Source organism: Perca flavescens, chromosome 6, assembly GCF_004354835.1.
Source record: "Perca flavescens isolate YP-PL-M2 chromosome 6, PFLA_1.0, whole genome shotgun sequence".
NCBI lineage: Eukaryota > Metazoa > Chordata > Actinopteri > Perciformes > Percidae > Perca > Perca flavescens.
In genome coordinates this window covers 24,625,195-24,645,627 of record NC_041336.1, presented here as the reverse complement: position 1 = coordinate 24,645,627, position 20,433 = coordinate 24,625,195, and the positions used below count along the sequence as shown (strand labels likewise).

General features: G+C 40.4%; 1 protein-coding gene across 4 annotated transcripts in view; it reads right to left on the bottom strand.

Moving 5' to 3' along the window:
• The window catches only part of cdkal1 (CDK5 regulatory subunit associated protein 1-like 1), a 280,572-nt gene that overhangs the window by 87,024 nt on the left and 173,115 nt on the right, over window positions 1-20,433 (bottom strand). For all 4 annotated transcript variants that reach the window (XM_028580855.1, XM_028580856.1, XM_028580858.1 and 1 more), the window contains exon 11: window positions 9,829-10,009. In XM_028580855.1, the coding sequence (XP_028436656.1) occupies window positions 9,829-10,009 (181 nt within the window). The remainder of the gene's footprint in view (window positions 1-9,828; window positions 10,010-20,433) is intronic.

Genomic DNA, 20,433 nt, shown 5'->3' with positions numbered 1-20,433 from the left:
GGCAGTAGAAATGTGTGTGTGCCTGTGTGTGTTTGTGTGTCTATATGAGAAAGTACTTGTATGTCAGTATGCCCGAGTGTGAGTGTGTTGTGGGGCAAGGTAACAGTGATCTTGCCTTAGCCTGCACTGTAGGAGCTTCTGGCTCACCAGTATGTGCCTGTTTGTCGTTCCCTAATGACAGACAGATGTCAATGCTATAGAGCCTACACCCACGGCACACGTATGTGTGTGTGTGTGTGTTATATTACTCCAAGAAAAACCTTAGGCATAATCTGTGTGTGGTTGTGTCTGTGAAGGATTAACACTACCTAAAGCATCACAACAAGAGTGGTCGCAATGGTGATGCACTGTGTGTGTGTGTGTGTGTGTGTGTGTGTGTGTGTGTGTGTGTGTGTGTGTGTGTGCCCTTTCTCTCTCTACAAAGGACACTAGACATGGCATGTTCCAGCTATGTTGATCTGTGTCAGATCTGCTGCATTGTACAAAGGGTACACTGTTAATACAGAAAGAGAAATACATACTATATGATTTTGCTTCCTTAATCAAGATCAAGCTATGTGATATGCTAAATGGACATGGGAATAGGACCATATGTGTATGTGAGCTATGGTCACACTCAACATAGATGAAATGCCTTAAAACTGCTCTTTATTTTGCATCAGAAGAGACTACAAACCCAAAGTGATTGCATCATGTCACTGCGGCACATATTCAGTAAATCAGTTGTATACAGTGACTACAATCATTAGAAATCTCAAACACTGCACAATATAAAACTTTGTTTCATCAAATGCCATTCAGAAACCTCACTTACTCACTTTTGTCTATTGACCCAGTATCTGATAGAGCAAAGCTATATTATTGGAGGAAATGTAAGATTATTTCTAAAATTAATTAGTTATTATTAAAATGTTTAATGTATGTACCGTACTTCAATGTGCCGCAAGGTGTTTAAATAATATTAGAAAGAAGAAAGACATTCTGGCTATATAGTTCTATATGTCCTAAATGTGTGTCTTTAAGGTTTTAAACCAGTTTTTTTAGATTTCTATTTAAATACTACAAAACACTTTTTATTTATGCTTTGTTTGCCACTATTAGGCTACCTTTCTGCAAAATCAAGTAAATTCCTCCTCAGCGACCAGTAAAGTTTCTCTTTGGAAAATCTACACTTATGTACTTCTTTTTGATACTTAGACCTACCGGCTTTCTTTATTTTTTACACCCAGCAGAACATTGTTACTGTCCATCCCTCTACCAAGGGCTCTAGAGTGAACAGCAAATTGGCGACCTATTCAAGTTGAAAAAAATGCATTTGAATGTGTCAAGCAAAAATTGTGATCATTAAAATGCAATATGTTATCCCTACCATTATTAATGAACTAGGTCCTCATTAATCAAGTGCAGGCCTTTACCATTAACACAACCTTAATACCGGTTAGACTGCATTTAGTCAAGTGTTATTATCTCCCCTGATACAGTACGTGTAAGAGTGTCTAGGCGATGGAGCTACTAGTGGCTGGCCAGCTGCTTCAATTTGACAGCTGTCACACTGGTGCCTTGTGGGTAATGGAGTTCTTAACCAATTACAACCTGGGGAAATTAAAAACACTGTCCCACTAGAATAGCTAATCTCCATCTCTATCACTTTCTCGCTTTCGCTTCAGCAGCTGCTCATTCTCAACTCATCCTTGAATACCAATAGACATCCCAACACACACATACACACACTCTCCACTCAGCAAGTCCATTTATCAAGGCTAAGTTCTAGTCACCTGGGGATGATTATGGAGATCCAAGCTAATAGCATTCACATCCCTTTATTCTCAACATGCTCCCTTCTCTCCCTCTATCCCTGTGGTCTCCTATTCTTTCCATCTGCCTCTGCTCTCTCCTTTATTCGCTCATATATCATCTATTACAACAGGTAATAAGTTTCACCTACAGATACCTCAAAACACCTGGACCACATCCCAGCTGGACCCTCTTTTGCTCAACAGGGTTTCTCTGCTTTACTGAATGACTTACTGAGACAAATCTATCTGTGTTTTTCTATTCAAATATGGGTTTTTGTCTTTTGTTTTGGCTGGAAATCAGACTGCTAAGAAAATTAAAAAAATATTTCTTACTGTAACATCATTAAAAACACAAGTGAACCTTTTTTCAAACCAACCTGCTTCTATTACTCAACTATTCCTGGCTATTACCCTGCAAACACACAAATACAACCACAAACACATACAAACAAACAAACAAACACACACACACACACACACACACACACACACACACACACACACACACACACACTTACACAATTCAATAATTGTGACAGAGTGTGACTCGTTGTATTCTGGAAAACGGTGTGTATTGACAATTTAATTAACCAGTTCATCAAACACAATGTCCACTGCTGTCAAAACACTAGATCCTGTGGACATGCCTAACCACCTCCTACTAAATGCCCACCTTTAGACATGTTCCAACGGTGCAATGACCTACACCTGCTTTCAAATCCAAAGCCACCTTAGACTAGGGCTGGGCGATATGGAGAAAATCAGATATCGCAATATTCTTATCCTAATACCTCGATGTCGATATTGTGGAGATATTATAGGGTCGACAATTGGTGCTTTAACAAAATATCTTCATAATGAGATTTAAGATAAATAATCTTCAGTAATGTAGATATAGGGCCCTATTTTAATGATCTGAAACGCAAGTATGAAACGCAAAACGCAATTAGCTTTGTGGGGGGATCTCGGGCGCTGTTGCTATTATACCGGCGGGATAAATGAGTCTTGCGCCCGACGCAAATCTAATAGGTTGGTCTGAAGTAGCTAGGTGTGGTTTGGGCGTAACATGAAAATAACCAATCAGAGCGTCATCTCACATTCCCTTTAAGAGCCGGCGTGCTTGTTCCATGGCGGATTGCTATTATGACGGCGGATTTGCCTGTCGCACGCCAGCGGGAGCTGTCCGAGATGCGGCAAAGTAATAAATGCCCGTCTTGACTGGGTGGCGATGGTGCTGCTCATCTCGGGCGCATCTCCTCAAGTCTGAAGAGGATTGCTGCAGCCATGGAGGATCCAAACACACCACCTGCTCCTGCTGTGCCCCTTCCTCCTCCCCCCACTCCATCTCCGTCAACCCGCTCCACCAGGAGCACATCGCGCATTACTCCCGGACCAGATTCCACCGGAGTGTCCAATACCTCCGTAGTTCAACATCACGTCTCCTTAAGTCCTCTAATATTTCCTCATTTATGTCATCAACACATCCATGATTCATGGAAATGTTGTGTAAAACACAACAAGCCACAAAGAATGCTGCGACTTTTTGAGGACTGTACTGTAAAGTGCCTACTGACCTATCCAAACACCTGAAGCGCATTTTCAGTAATATTTTTCTTTGTAATTATGTATGGTTTGCAAAAATGGGAACTGCTGCGTCCGTTTAGATGAGAGAAGTGTATGCGCGTTGTGCACACGCTACATTATGGCTACAGCATGCGCCCTTAAAATAGCATCTGAATAACGCGCCACTGACTTTAGACCAGGTTTTTCCTGGTCAGTGGCGGCATTGTTTTCTGAAACTGCAAAATAGCACCAGGGAACGTTTGCGCCTGAACTCGCCTCCTCTTTTCGCTGAACCGCCCCCGGTAGCGCAAATACATTCCCCAATTTACCGACGTGTGTCTGTGGAGGGAAAAGTCCACTGTGCATCGGGTGCAAAATAGGAATGATACATGCGTCAGTGTACAAAGGCAAATGTGCTGAGCGCAAGACAGGGCCCATAATGGCTAAGTGGGTAAAGGTAAAAATAATAACAGAAGAGCTAGAACAGTCTGGTAACACAGAAAATGACATCACTTTACTGTAAGGCAGCCTTTCAAACCACGAAAAGAGAACACTTAAGCTATTTACGATCTTACGATTTCAAAAATCTTGGACGATATCTAGTCTCATATCACAATAATAATAATAATAATAAATTGAATTTATATAGCGCTTTTCATGGACTCAAAGTCGCTTTACAGGGCAGGGTAGATTAAAAACATAACAAAACAAAACGAACAAAACAAAACAAGTAGAACAAAACAATATTCAGATGAAAAATGGAGGGGGGGCAGGGGGGCTATGGGTAGGCAGAGTTGAAGAGATGGGTCTTGAGGCGGGACTGGAAGATGGTGAGGGACTCAGAGGTGCGGATCTCTTGGGGGAGGGAGTTCCAGAGCCTGGGAGCTGCTCTGGAGAATGCTCTGTCCCCAAAACTGCGGAGTTTGGACTTTTGGATGGAGAGGAGACCGGCTGAGGTGGATCTGAGGGACCGTGAGGGTTGGTAGGGGGAGAGGAGGTCAGTAAGGTATGAGGGGGGCCAGATGGTGGAGAGCTTTGTAGGTGAGGACCAGGATTTTGTAGGTGATCCGTTGGGAGATAGGAAGCCAGTGGAGTTGTTTTAGGACTGGAGTGATGTGGTGCCAGGATTTGGAGCGGGTAATGAGGCGGGCGGCTGAGTTCTGGACCAGTTGGAGTCGGTTGATGTTGGTAGAGCTGATGCCGAGGAGAAGTGAGTTGCAGTAGTCCAGTCAGGAGGAGATGAAGGCGTGAATGAGTCTTTCAGCAGCGGGGGGTGTGAGAGAGGGTCTGATTTTGGCGATGTTGCGGAGGTGCAAGAAGGAGGTTTTAATGACTTGACGGATGTGAGGCTCAAGGGAGAGGGTGGAATCAAAGATAACGCCAAGGTTGCGGGCCTGGGGAGATGGGGAGACAATGGTGCCGTCGATGGTGAGAGTGGGGTTATTGGTTTTACTGAGTGTGGATTTGGAGCCGATCAGAAGGAATTCTGTTTTGTCGCTGTTGAGTTTGAGGAAGTGGTGTTGCATCCAGGTTTTAATAGCTGACAGACAGGAGTGGATGTGGGAGAGGGGAGGATTGTGGGGGGATTTGGTGCTGAGGTAGATCTGGGTGTCATCAGCATAGCAGTGGAAGTCCAGGTTGAAGTGGCGGAGTATCTGACCAAGAGGGAGGATGTAGATGATGAAGAGGAGGGGGCCGAGTACGGAGCCTTGGGGAACGCCTTGAGTGACTGTGGCTGTGGCAGAGGTGTGGTTGTGGAGAGAGATGAAATGGGATCTGTTGGCTAGGTAGGAGTGGAGCCAGCTGAGTGCAGTACCTTCGATACCGAGGTCTTTGAGTCTGGTGAGCAGGATGTTATGGCTCACGGTATCAAGGCTGCACTCAGGTCGAGGAGGATGAGGATGTTGAGGGAACCGGGCGCCAGCAGAGGTGAGGAGGTCGTTGAGGACTTTGAGGAGAGCGGTTTCTGTGCTGTGGAGGGGCGAAAACCAGATTGGAGAGGTTTGAATAGGTTATTGGCATGAAGATGGGTTTGTAGTTGTGAGGCGACTATGCGTTCCAGGGTTTTAGACAGAAAGGGGACGTTGGATATTGGGCGGTAGTTGTTGAGAGAGGAGGGATGCAGGCCAGGTTTTTTAAGGATTGGGGTGACAGCAGCAGTTTTGAAAGCAGAGGGACAGTTCAAGGGACAGTGAGGAGTTGAAGAGGTGAGTGAGGTAGGGGCATAGGACCGGGAGGCAGGACTTCAGGAGTGGAGTAGGGAGGGGTCAAGGGAGCAGGTAGTGGGTTTGGAAGAGCTGATGAGTTTGGAGATTTCAGGAGGAGTGACTGGGTCAAAATGGGAGAGGAGGCAGTGTGGAGGAAGGGTCGGGAGGTCTGGAGGGATGGGGAGAGGAGGGTCCAAGGTAGGTGCTGGAATAGATCCTGGGAGGTCAGATACAGGGGATAGAGATTTGTAAATGAGATTGATTTTGTCAGTGTAAAAGTGGAGGAATGAGTTGCAGAGATCCGGAGTAGAGGTAAGGAGGCTGTTGGTCCGAGGCTTGATGAGGTTGTTCATTGTGGAGAAGAGGGTTCTGGGGTTTTGGCAGGGGTCGGTGAGGATGGTGGAGAGGTAGGCAGATTTGGCAGCAATGAGGGCATCTTTGTAGGCGGTGAGATGGGATTTATAGGCTTCATGATGGACTGTGAGAGATGATTTCTTTGTCAGACGTTCAAGTTGGCGGCCAGTTTGTTTCATTTTCCGGAGTGCAGGTGTGTACCAGGGTGAAGAGGTGTTAAAAGTGACGGTTTTTGTTTTGACAATATCAATATAATATCGATATATTGCCCAGCCCTACCTTAGACCCATCTGCCCTGGGAAGTATAGCAAATTGAGGTACACTAAACCAGTATGTCGGTTCCACAATCTGTGAATAAATGAGTTTTGCTAAGTCTGAAAATCTGCTTCACCTTGCAATGAAAAGGCAAACTGTCATGTGTGCTTAACGTCCCTTACTAATAAGAAAGCGTAAATATCTGCACTAGCTTTTAAAGGGGCAGTGTGTGACATTAGTAAGGTTAATGTAAGTCATAAAGACAAAGCTTCACCACAGCCAAAGCCAAATGGTGAAACTGACATCCTCAACTACCTTAGGTGTTACATTTAGTAGGTGAGCAACCCCCCCCATTCATCCCCCTCTCTCGCTCAGGCCTCCTTCTGTATCTGCGTACTACTCCATCTAGTTCTCCATCCATCCCTCCTGTGGCTATTCAACACAGTTGTGTTCCAGACAAACCATCTGGTGCACTTTATTAATGACTGACCCTACATGGCCTAGACGTCGCCTAGCTGCCACCGCTCACTGTGTGTGTGTATCTGTCTGTAGGTGTGTGTGTGTGTGTGTGTGTGTGTGTGAGAGTATGTGTGTAAGAACAGGTGCATGCTGACTGATGATGTGATGTTGTGGGCAGCTTTAACCACAACCCTATATATACATTTTATTTATATATATATATATATATATATATATATATATATATATATATATATATATATATATAAATAATTCTGACTTTTTTTTCTCTCAGCATTTACTATTCTCTGCCAAGCACAAATATACTCACAATTAAAGGCAGAGTTGATCATGTTAAAAAGTTAGCCAGATTTGAAAGTAGCACCTCCTCTGGTCTCCGTCTAACCCCTCCCCCTGCCCTCGGGGCTCCGACCCACACACAGACGTGCATTTGCACCGCTGCTTCAGAGCTGAGCGCAGAAAGGATCGCAATTTTACTTTATGTTTCATTCACCGGTAAGCTAACACCTAATATTATAGTGCAGAATGTTCAAAGCAAACATGACTTCTGTTAACAATGCGGTGACAATGCATAGTGAGCTCAGGCTCGTACATGGGAGAGCTAGAGTAAGTGCAGCGGGGCAAGAGAGGCATTTCATTGGTTCTTTCCAAGCGGACCGAGAGGCAGTGATTGGTGGGCGTTTTTACAGGATCACAGCAGCTACAGATGAGGGATCTTTTTTCCTCCTTTTTCAGAGCCCAAAAGTTATTTATTGCCGTTAGGGTGTAAAGACCATGTCAAACAATATATGAAAATGTGTATATTGGAAATAGTTAGCAACCTGCCTTTAACTAAAACATTTAAGATGACCAGTGAAAATGGCTTTTAAAAATGCAGGATGACAAAGTAATGTGTGATCTTATTCTAGGCAGTTCAAAATAAACATGCAATTTACAATGCTTAATCTGTAATTTAGCCCAAACCTCATTGTCATTAAATAAACAATAAAACCAGCTCAACATAATTTCATATGAACAAAAAGGCTGATTTGGCAATAAGAGTTTTCCACAGGAACCAGCAATATGCTACATTCTGGCAATCAAAGAGCTGCTTGTGGAATGAAGTCTTGGATAGATGTGTGCTGACATCCAACCGCTGACAATAGAAGTTGGATGAGACAGATGGAGGAGAAAGAAAGCAGAGGGGCAAAGACATAAGACGAAGAGAAGCAGTGATGTGGTTGTCTGGGGATTGATCCCCCCAAGACACACTCAGCTTCTCCTCAGAGAACGAAGAGAGATAGGAGGGACGAGGGGAAAAAGAGAATGACTTATGAAGACGCTCCACTTAAAAGAGATGTGTCAACACTTTGATGGTAAAGTGTGAGAGGGAAAATGCAAGGAGAAATCAAACACATAGTATAGGGTTCAGCATAATGTAGGGGGTCAAAGTAAAGAAATGTAGGGGGTCAAAGAAAAACATTTCAGGATTAAGTAGCAGTATGTAAGTAAGTTAGTAGTATGAATGACTGGGTCAAGATTCAATAATGTAAGAACTGTTGCATAGAAATGTTTTTTCTATGCTTTTCATTCTTTCTTTCTCTCTCTCTCTCTCTCTCTCTCTCTCTCTCTCTCTGTCTTTAACCTAATCACCTGACTTTGGGCAATATATTTCAGTTAAACCAATCAGATTTTGCCATTGCCATCTCCACAAGCCAATCACATTGTTGCATTTAAACTTTAAATCTGTTCTCCTCTCTGTGTGTACTTTTACAAATTAAGTAACTATTTAAGTAAGCAACTATTAAGGGCCTGCGTTGACTAGACTGAAAAGGTAATAAATAAGCAGTAATTATGTCTGTGCATTAAGCAGAATTAAATATACAAGGAGGAGAGCTTCATTTGACCAAAATATGTATGTAGAATTATGCATCTATACATGGCAAAAGATGAGCATAATGAATATAATGAGCATAAAGTTACACTGCAGGTGCTATAGAGAATGTACATGTTCAGAAGCAACACTGTTGTTAGTTTACATTTCAATTATAGATAACTGTGGCTCTGCCAAAACGTTATGTAGCTGAGAAACCTGAGGCAAAAGGTCAGGAAAACGCTGGAGCCGCTGATGGTGACGTGTTCAATCTGTGTTTCTCTCTCTATTTTTTTAAACACATCTTTCCTAGCAATTATGGCTTCATTAGCCACTAATTGTTTCATTTGGCAGCAGACTGAGAGAGAGAGAGAAAGAGAAAGAGAGTGAAAGAGAGAGAGAGAGAGAGAGAGAGAGAGAGAGAGAGAGAGAGAGAGAGAGAGAGAGAGAGAGAGAGAGAGAGAGAGAGAGAGAGTGTATCTGTCAGGAGTTGTGTGATTATACAGAGAACAAGCAGCAACCACCATGTGGTAATGTGTTGCAGTCACTCTATTCTACTAATGAACTTTAGATATTGGCTCCAAAAAAACTCGGTCTTGTGTTAAAGTCAGTGGAATGGTACTTCTAATGCTAATTCTGTTTTGAAATCTTTCTCTCACACACTCACACGTCTATCAGGATTTGTAATATTAAAATATTAAAGTCATGACAGAACTAGAACATGCTTTTGCATTTTCAGATGACAGGAGGCTGGCCTGTGTTTCCTCAACACACACAGACACACACACAAATGTATGTGTGCACTTAGTAGAGTATATGTTTGCACAAATAGCGCATACACAGATGCACACATGCATACAGTACACATATCTTTACCTACAATAATTAAGTATTACTGCTCATAACAGCTTCTGTAGTTCAAGCTGACATTTGGTAAATTATAATATATTTAAATATTGTGGTTGGTTTTAAAGCTGACATCCCTAACTTAGTTTTTTCCTCTACACCATGGAGAAGAAGAAAGAGAGAAGAAAGAAAGCCATAAGTCGCTCACAAAGTGAGCATGTGCCTGGATAACTTCTTTTAACTGCTGTGAGTCAGGTCATGTTTTCTGCTTTGAAAAACACAACTCTCAGTCCTGCAACTAATGTTAGTGTCTGTTAATGGCCTTGTTCTGCCAAGTGAATTGTGGTACCAATGTGGCCAAATCATTACACTTACATCTCTATAACTTTCACACCTGAGCAGTTAAATTTAGCCCTACGCTGATATGTCAGATGACTAGTAGTAAAGGAGTATCCGTCTCCTTGTCCACACTCACCACATGTGCTGGTACTTGCTCCATCTTGGCAGCAGGTGTACCGGGTCTGGGGTAGAACTGGTTGATGAAGAGACTGGGGAATCGGTAGAGTTTCACAATGTCTACTGTCTCTTGGAAGTCTTCCTCCGTCTCACCAGGAAAACCGCAGATTAAATCTGTAGCAATAGTTACACCTGGGACCCTAAAAAGAGAGACAAAGAGAGCCTTTTATCAAACCATATATCAAAGATTTTTTTCATTTGTGGTTGTAAAACTATTGTTAAAAACAAGTGGTGAAAAGTCTGCTTAACTTCAGGTGTTGCAAGGAAATAGCAAGATCAACATCTTTTCCTATTATATTTTGCCTGGAAACGCTTCCAACACGCTTGCGTGTCGCGTGAAAAATAGGCGTCGGTTCTATTTCTAGCCTGAGACGCGCGTGTCACGCAGGCAGTGTGTAAGCTCTAACCTGTTAACATGGGAGCCGAAATATAAACGGACACGCCACGCAGCTGACACACTCGCGCGACGCATCCAGTGTGTAACCGGCCTTAGGGAAAACAAATTCTAAAAATGACAAATAATTAAATACATATATAATCCATTTTAGTCTAACATGCATTAACCAACAAATACTCATTGATCAATTATCTCAAATTACTCTGAAGTTTGAGATTCACAGACATTTTCCCACTGTTGATACGTGCCTTTGATAAACTGTCAATCACCATAGCATTTTAAGGCCTTTCCCATGGATTCATTAAGCCAATAAAAACCTGATTAGGTAAACTCAGCTATCAATTGTTAGCTATTGATTATTGGATTAATGCTAGCCAGTAGGGTGTGGGAAGAGATGCATTAATTGGTTCTATGTATTTTGTTTGTACTGACAGTTAGGCGGCTTGTAAAAGGCTAAGTTATACCGCTGTCTGTCAGAAAACCATGTATTTCTACAGTACATACTTTAGACTCCTATGAAAATGTACAGCATGTTGGCATACAGTTTCAATGATTAGGCCTGATTCCAAAGGCATTTAATATAATTTCTGATGGCTAAAGTTGCTGTACATTACCATAAAGGGCTGAATTTGCCAAATGAGAATTCTGAAAGACACAACATTATTTGGAGCAGCAGAGTCCAAATATTTGTGACAAGCTGGTTTTCCAATTGCCTGTTTTTTGAGGATGCAGATATTTGTTAGTGGCTTTTTTTCTCTATAAAGTCAGACTGGGAATGGTATCCAATACAGAAATAATTTGGAATCATTCTCAATACAAGAAAGCCATGCCATTGATTACATGCTTCCTATCAAACCTCTAGATGGAGTGGAATAGGAGGGACAAGCAGTCTGCAATAAGAAGCCATGATGTCATTAGTAACAGACAACTGAACAGATATGCTTTGAATAATCATTGAATGGAATGGAATAGGAAGACACTGGACTGAGTAAACTATCAATGACCAGTAGTTTTCCATTTTATCTTAAGTGTTGGCACTCCTTCTCTCCACAATCATTTTTAAACAGTTATCTTGCGTATGATGCTGGAATTCCTTAACTGTATATCTCCCTTGCTCTTACAGATAAGCACCTGGATGCAAAATTGGTTACACAAAACAAAGACAGCAATTGAATAAAAAGTATGAATATGAAGAACATTCTATTTTATGTTGAAAACCTATGAAAAGTGTTAGACATTAAGACAAGAAACAAACACACATAAGCGACAGACCGATAAAAAAAAAAGACATTAAGAAAAGAGTGGAAAAGACTTTCTCAGAAATCGACAATATGATGCTCTTTAATTACATTAACTTCCTGCATCTGCAACCCCATGATAACCTGTTGACCTATTGATGAGTTCAAATTGGCTCATGGTCATTAATATTAACCAATGGCCTGCAGGCACTGGCATCCTTGACCTCCAAGATCTGCCTAACAACTACCCTATGGAAAAGTAAAACTAAATATATTTAAAAAAAAAAAGTCTGAGCATGGAATGGTTAAATGGAAGAATAAATAAACATGTTCTATTTGTGATTACAATGGACTTCTCAACTCCCTTCAAGCAGTGGTTCTAAACCCCTTTAGTATTTACAATAACACAAACAACATGGTTTTAATCCTTTACTTTGTTAGATAAACAAATTACTATTTGCCGCCTGTAGGCTTTCTACAATTATAAATCAAGTAAAGCGACCTGAAAGATATAGTTCATATTTTGCATGGTCATCAGTAGGTACTTTTTATAGGTCACATTTGAGAAATTGTGGGCAGCCTATGGGATCTAATCACAAAAACAAAAAATCAAAATCACATTCATCCACAGGGATTAAAAAAGATTTGAATAGGCACATTATTTACTGTCTTGTCAAAAAAGAAAAAAAATATCTAAAATATATTCCCCCAAGCTATTTCAATGAAAGTAGGAGAGAAAGTAAATAAAATTAACAAAAATGTTTTCCTCTAGCCTAATACAGTAGATAACTGTCTGTTGCATCTCCCCAGGGCTTGCATATCCAATTTGAAATGGCCCTTTGGTGGTAGTATTGGTGGGGAGAAGGTATACTGTAGGTAGTAGCAGTACTACCAAGAAAATTTACAACATTGCTGAAAAAAAAAAAGTCTTCAGGCCAGGGGGGCAACGTAACACATGAAGATAGAATACAGAGTGAAAGAGACTGAGAGGAAAGAAACTGGTGTGAATTGACTTTTGTGGATTTTCCTAAGGTGGAGGCTGAGAGGGAAGAAAAACATGCACGTGCACACACTGTCATCTTGACACCTCTGTCTCTCCCAGATCTAAGGGTGATGGAGGTGTGATGTGTGATACTAATGAACAAGAACCACACGCATACTCTCCTTGTTAAGATGGAGAAATGTATCTTGTTATTGTTCACCTTTAAAAAAACAGAGTGTGTGAGAAAGGCACAGATACAGAGACAGAGAAGGAGAAAGTCAAGAAATATGACAAATTAGGTGTCAGCTCAACTTGTTTTCAATTAAACTGATGCAGGAAGAGCGCTATTCTCAAAACTGAAAAACAGGTTTGTATAAAAACCTGAAATGAAGTACTAGACATCATTTTAACAGTGAATGAGAGATTTGTGTTGTCTCCCCCGCCCCAAAAAAAAAGCCCATCAGTTTTATGTTCATCAAGTATCCATCCATCCTATTTTGCATTACAATTCTATTTAAAATGTCAAAGTAGATCTCAAGATAGAATTTTGACTTGTTGGGAAAAGTAATTAAGATACAGAATATGCAAATTCCTGTTTAAATATAGTGGACTAAGTGTATGTGGGACATTATCACATTAAACCAGGACATACTGATCATATGTTTTAAAAAAAAAAGAGAAATTAGTTAAATAAATAAACATGGATGCAGAGTAACCAAAAACACTGACAGAGCAAGATGAGTGTCTTTGGTGTGTGAAAAGGAGATAAACAGACAGGACTGGTCAAATTAGATATTTTCTGGAATATCAGGCCAAGAGAAAGAGTTAACGATTAGTATTGATTAAAAAATGATACCAGAGACAGTATTCTTTATCGCAAAAAAAATAAAAAAAACAGAAAAGTGGTGTCACACACTGCAGAGAGCATCATATAGCACATAGAGTAGGAATTAATGCATAGACTGAAACGTGAAAAGAAATAGAGAAGGACCTCACAGTTTACGAAGTTTCATCCAAATCGAAAAGTACAAGAAAACAATACACTGTGTGATAAAAAGTATGCATGGAAAAATGTGGCTCAACATTTTATACCAGGCAGGCAGCAATGAAGAATATACTGTAAATCAAATTCTCCAGTGTTCATCACCTTTATTGCCTCTCCAAATGGCATATTTAAATGCATCCTAAATGTCTGTTTATAGAAGCTACATTTAATTAATTCTCTGTTTAACAATGTCTGAGACCATGAACAATCTGTTTTAATGGAAAGTAAACTAATATCCTGTGAATGTTATGTACATGTCTGTATGATGAGAGACAGGAGGAGGATGGGAATCTTTTCTTTTGTATGGTTTTTGTGCTTTGTTCATTTCTCCCCCTGCCCCATGGAGACAAAGAGACCACATCCCTAAGGGACAGTAGCCTCCATTAGCATCAATGTGCTTCCAGTCTGAGTTAGCATTTACACAAGGAGAATGTGTTCATAGGAGACTAAAGTCTTTAATTAAAACTAAAGATAAGCACAGTCAGTCCCCCATCTGCCTTAATGGGTTCAATTAAGTTTCATATAACATGCCATTGTCTTCAGCCCAATTATTATCAACTCTTTGTTTGCTGATGCCCTCATATGTGCATGCATGTGTGTATGAGTTTCCATACGCATACAGCATCCCCTTAGTCATATATTCAAAATATGTGCATGTGTATGCAAGGGTGTTTGCACAACAGATGCCTGTGAGCGCCCCCCGTGATAAGACGAAGGGGAGACCATTGGGACAGAAGATCCCTGAAAAACGACAGCAAGGGAAGAAAAAAAAAAAAGACGTGTGGCATGGAGGTCTAGAGAGAGAGGCGATTATTGGAGGTATGGAAGGATGAGAGTGGAAGAAAGACAATCTGGGAAGGTAAATATTTACCTATTCATCTGTCGGAAAGAGACCATGCAACCCATCTGTGCTGCAGTAAGTGCACTGTGTGTGTCTTCTCTGAAATGATAATATGTGGCACAGTGGGGCCGATGTAGCGTAGGAGTCGGATGGAGTAGAAAGAGATGAAGATGGGAAAGAGATGTGCTGTAGGGAGTTTTTTTTTGTCAAATGTAAAAACTTTGGAAAGTTGCTGTCTTGAGGAAACTCAACTCCTAAATAAAAACCACATTAACAAGTAATCCGATGGCTTTAGAGCAGCAGCTGGGGTGAGAGTGAAAACAAATTATTCAAGGACTGAAGTTTGAGGATTACCGAACCAAACACATTGTGTCAAAATGATGTTTAAGTCGGACATAATCAATGCTCACGTGGGGATGCGCAGTGGGGTTTTCGCCACAGATGTTAAGTCTGTCGTCTCCAATACTAACATTGATGGTCATCTCCTGATATCACTAAAGGTTCAAACTAGTTTTTGACTGTCACCTTAAGACTGCCTCCTACAGTAGATTCATCTGTCCTAATGTTAGATGTATGCCTATCAGTTCATTGTAAAAAAAAAAAAAAAAAAAAAAAAAAAAAAAAAAAAAGGAAATTAGAAACTCTCGAATACCTGACAGTTATGTTGCTTTTATTGTTACATTGTGGAACAAAAAGTACCTTTTTTAATGATGAAAACAATTCCCTCTGTGAATTATGCAGTAGCACAAAGTGTTTTCTTCAAAATGCTGCCAATGAGTCAGGGGCATTCAACTGCCACTAGGTTACACTTAAATTACTTTTTACCTCATCAAATCCCTCAAGTACACAATATACACAACATCACAGCTTTGAAGGTCATCCATAACTTTGTTTGCAGCGATTTAGTGTGACTGAACTTCTTTTGAAGATGTGATCAAAACCTCAAGAACATTATCACATGTCATATGTTTAATGCTCAATATTACTGCTGCCTGAAATACATTTAATGGAAAATTGTCGGTGAAGATAAATAAACAGTTGTCACTTGTATTGTGTTATCCAGGTCATTTCTTTCTCGGTTTGTCATCTTGATTTGTGTTGGCGTTGCTTGATGTTCTCTTTAGTTTCTTCAGGTTTGTTTGTCTACCCTCACATGCATGATTTTTTTCTGCAGTTTTTCTTCTTTACTTTGCTACAAGATAGCTATACTTTTGTGTATGCATTTCACTGAATGAAAAACATCTCATGCACACGGTATCATATATCTAATAGAAAATGATTCCTTCCTCAGGGTAGACAAAAGGAACCTAAGAAATGGTGAAGGAGTGTAAGCAATCACTCAGACACTTAAGTGTGTGATTTAGCCGTGGCAGCTGGAGCTAATGACACTGTCATGTAGTAGCTCAATTCACAGGGACACAGAGAGAGGGAAAGAGGTCTGCTTGGTTATCACTCAACCACTCACTCACTTTTCTCAACCACTTTTACCATCCAGGATGAAGCAAGGGACTGTCACAACTGGTTGAGGAGGTGCCAGGTGACTGGCCAGATAACAGGAGGATTTCAGACAGATAAAAGATATACAGCCAAACAATGTGTCTCACTGTGGCTTTAATCAATTACTGTAAAATGACTTTGGATACCCAATTGACACTAGTATTGATTGAGGTATACACTGTATAAAAGGTTAATTTTCATAAACAGATGTTCTAAATGAGTAAACAGTTTTCAGCTTCCAGTGCAGCTGGGATAGATGACCGAAAGATGGGGGGGGAGGGAGAACAACTAAACAAAGCACCATGTAATGCAATGAGTATGAGAGGCAAGAGTTGGTTGTTGCATTCTGGCATTTTGCCCTAAAGTGATTCAACGACTGAAGGATGCGAAAGAAGCAAAAGCTGACAGTCGTGGTGTTGAGAGTAGAGAGGTGACAGACACATGATTGGTTAAGAGGCAGAATGAGACAGGTGATGGCGTCAGTTGGCCTGAGAGGAGCTGTCACAGAGACTCTCAACCTGTATCTCGCTCATTCTCTTCTTAAATCTTTGCGGTCTCTCAGTCTATCTTGTGGGTTTAGAAAGTGGAGTGTGGAATGGTTATTTTACTTCTACTCAGGTGAAAACCCTACATATACACTGTGTCAGTGCTCTTGAGTCTCTCAGACTCACATACTTTTCTCCCTAGATCCCGGTTTCTCTTAACCATTATGGCTAACGGGGAAAGCTGGAATTCAGTTTTGAATATTTTAAAAAATGGCAACCAAAAATGTGTGGTGTTCATAATGATTATCCTTATAATCTTATTGTTTTAACTGTGCTTCCCTAGGTTAACTCTAGCCTATCTTTTTCTTTCTAATAGGTAAACAACTGATATTGGATAAAAGTCCAAATGGGGTGTGTAAACACATTGGCTATGCCGTAACTCCACTAAGGGAATACCAAGCAATTTGTCTCTAAACCTGCAGTGCAAAATAACCCCTCTCTTTCTATGTAGCAGGTCATTTGTAAAGATCGAGGTGGCTGCTGGGGAATGAATGGAGAGCCAAGTAAATAATGATCCCACTGGAATCATCAGTAAACTTTATCATTTAATGAAACAGCCTGAACACGGCAGAGCAGAACTGCAGTTCAATTTAACACACACACACACACGTGGACACACACACACACACACACACACACACACACACACACACACACACACACTTCATTAGCCTTGGAGAAGGGTAATGAGAACACACACATTTCATTAGTCTGAGGGAGGAGTAATAAGAGCACACAGACACCACAAATCCATCCATCCACTCACACAGGCAGTTATTTTACACACACACACACACACACACACACACACACACACACACACACACACACACACACACACACACACACACACACACACACACACACACACACACACACACACACACACACACACACACACACACACACACCTAAGAAGGGCTACAGTGCAAAGGCATGGCACTTGTGACTGTCTAGCCAGGCGTTAAATAGACTGTCCCTTTGCACTTTATTTCAATTTAATTCAACCTTCATTGACATACCCGCAGTATGTGATTCATCATTCAATCTCGCTGTGTTGACCAGATATGCACAGATATTGATAACATTAAAGCAACGCATAAATGCTGAACATAAAAGCCATACGTGAATCGAATGAATGCTGGGCTCGCTTTAAGTGTAGTTTTCCGTGCTCTCTCTATCAAGCTGCCTAACCACAGCAAGCTAGAAACATTGTTACTGACAAAAATACTACACACATCCATATTTTTTTTTGTAAAGAGGGAGATATAATTGGATCTTCCAAAATTCTAAAAAGATGAGTTAAAAGCAAAAAGGGAGAAATACCTCTCTTTGAAAACCGATTAATAGAAGTTAAAGGGACCACCAAGGTAATTGTTTAGCCAAAAATGACCAATATTGAAAATGTTTCTTAGTTAAGGGGTGTTTGTTCACCACTGTGATCAGACCAGCTTACTCGCAACAGAAGAGAAGCTTTGGACTCACATGCTGCTTCTCCAGCTGATCGGGAGGCTACATTTGCTTGCAGGTTAGCTGGCTAGCAAGTTAATTATGAGCAATTATAGTTATGCAGACACAGTCTATCTCAATGTTGGACACAGTTAGACCTAACTACAGAAAATGTAATCGAAGACATGACACTTTGAAAATAGTAGACACAGAAAACCAGGGTGAACACTGTGTTATACAGAACATACTTTTGATTTATGCTGAAGATGGTTGTTTTCTGTTAGACAGATAATTAAGTGACTAATTATTTTTAACTAACTACTCATTTTATGAATCATTAAGCTGATAGTCACTAGGGCCCAAGAACAGCATCACATGGGCTTTTCTTGAGTTAGGAAGAACCTGTCAGGAAAAAATCAATTAGTGGCCCTTTAATGTGCGACTTCTCCAGTAAAATGATCTACTTCAGAAGGACTTTGATAGAGTCTAGGGGACAATCAGTTAAACACTGCCAACACATTTTTTATAGGGATGCACCGAAATGAAAATTCTTGGTCGAAACCGAAAACCGAAAAAGAGGAAACCAAAACCGAAAACCGAAACACCGAAAGAAATTATGCCAATTATTAGTACCATTGCATTTATGGCTATGACTGTGTACTAACTTTACTAAAATCAAGGCATTGCAATTGTATAAATTAATATTAAAGTTGAATTAAAAAAAATATCTAGCAGAAATATGGCTACAATCTGATAGTCACATACAGTATATAGTAGCCTAAGAACAGAATAGCTTACCTATTGTTATTATTATTATTATTATTTGAGGCAGTTTCTTGCAGGATTAAACTTAACGATGGTAAACATCATCAAATATCTCTACCGCTTTAATGCTTTCACCTGTCACTAATATTCCTTGAAAGACTATGTACAAGCACATACACAAGAAGCAAGCTTGCTTATGTTTTGATGTCACAAATAGGATCTTAGAAAATCTACAATTTGCAACAAACAGGTTCTAGTTCTTTTCCATCTCTTGCTTGTAAGAAAAAGCTGACTGTCGTGTTGAGAGTAGAGAGGTGACAGACACATGATTGGTTAAGAGGCAGAATGAGACAGGTGATGGCGTTAGTTGGCCTGAGAGGAGCTGTCACAGAGACTTTCTCAACCTGTATCTCGCTCATTCTCTTCTAAAATCTTTGCTGTCTCTCAGTCTATCTTGTGGGTTTAGAAAGTAGAGTGGAAGCAAGCTTGCTTATGCTTTGTGACACTCTGTTGTCACAAACAGGATCTTAGAAAATCTACATTTTGCAACAAACAGGTTCTAGTTCTTTTCCATCTCTTTCTTGTACATGTGTATATGACAGTAAACTGTAAATAGTGTATTAGGATAGTGTAGTAAATGTTTCCATCAGCGGTTAGAAATATTCCTCTCACAGTCTAACCGCCTAAGGTTACAGAACTGAATGTAAATATATTACTTAATATAAAACTGAGGGACACATAACAGTAGATGGACTGATATGGTATAAGGAAAGAGGGCATCTTTCAAGGTTTAATCGCTAACACTGCTAAACATTACTTAACCTTCAAGCTTAATATTTTGGCGGCAAATTTCCCTCCCTGTAGACAACAGTGTACAAGAATTTAGAAACACACAAAAAGACAAAACAAAAGCTTGCTGCCAGTGACAAACAGATTAAAGTCCATCAACTGTGAGTGAAACTGCGTGGTTAAGAGGGAGCTTTGAAAGGCAGGGTGACTCAAACATTGAGCAAGAGAATATGATATGAGAGAGAGAGAAACAAGAGAGAGAGCCTGAAAGGTGAGTCAGACAGTGAAACATGACTGTGTTCTTACATGTACCCAAGTATCAGCTGACCTTACCTGTGTGTATGTGTGCGCACTGGGAGGTGGCAAGCACATGGGAAGTTAACACCTTAATGCCTTGTTACATGACTTTCCATTATGTTGGTGAGAAGTTGTTCACATTGTACTGCCACGCTACCTTACTCTAACTCATGCATACCTATAAAGATGCGGGTGTCCGCATTCTAAATCTAATCTATGTGCTGGTGTGTATGTGTGTGTGTGTGTGTGTGTGTGTGTGTGTTTTTGTGTGTGTGTGTGTGTGCAGCCTAAACCTACATTAAAACACACTACAGGCCTTCTAATCAAACCTATAACAAATTTCTGGTTGCTTTTAGATGTGACAAGGTATATGTTGTTGTTTTTTTCTGTATGTTTTATTAAGCCAAATTTAATTTATGACCCATACAAAAATAACAAAACCTTGACTGAAGAAGTCTTATGTAAGCCTTGAAATCAGAGGTAGAACAATCTAACTGAACAATATGCGTCAGTCAGAGTTTCCAGGTAAATCTGATGGGTGAGTCTGTTTTTAGGTGGGAAACAAGTCAATGTACTTTCTGATAGTAGTGTACAAATATGATTTATTTGAGGGATAAAGAAAAACAAACGTATTAAGCAAATACGGAAAATGTGTAACAACCAAATGAGGAAACTGTGGCAACTCAAACATAACCTCAGTCCTTTAGGAGCACAGATAA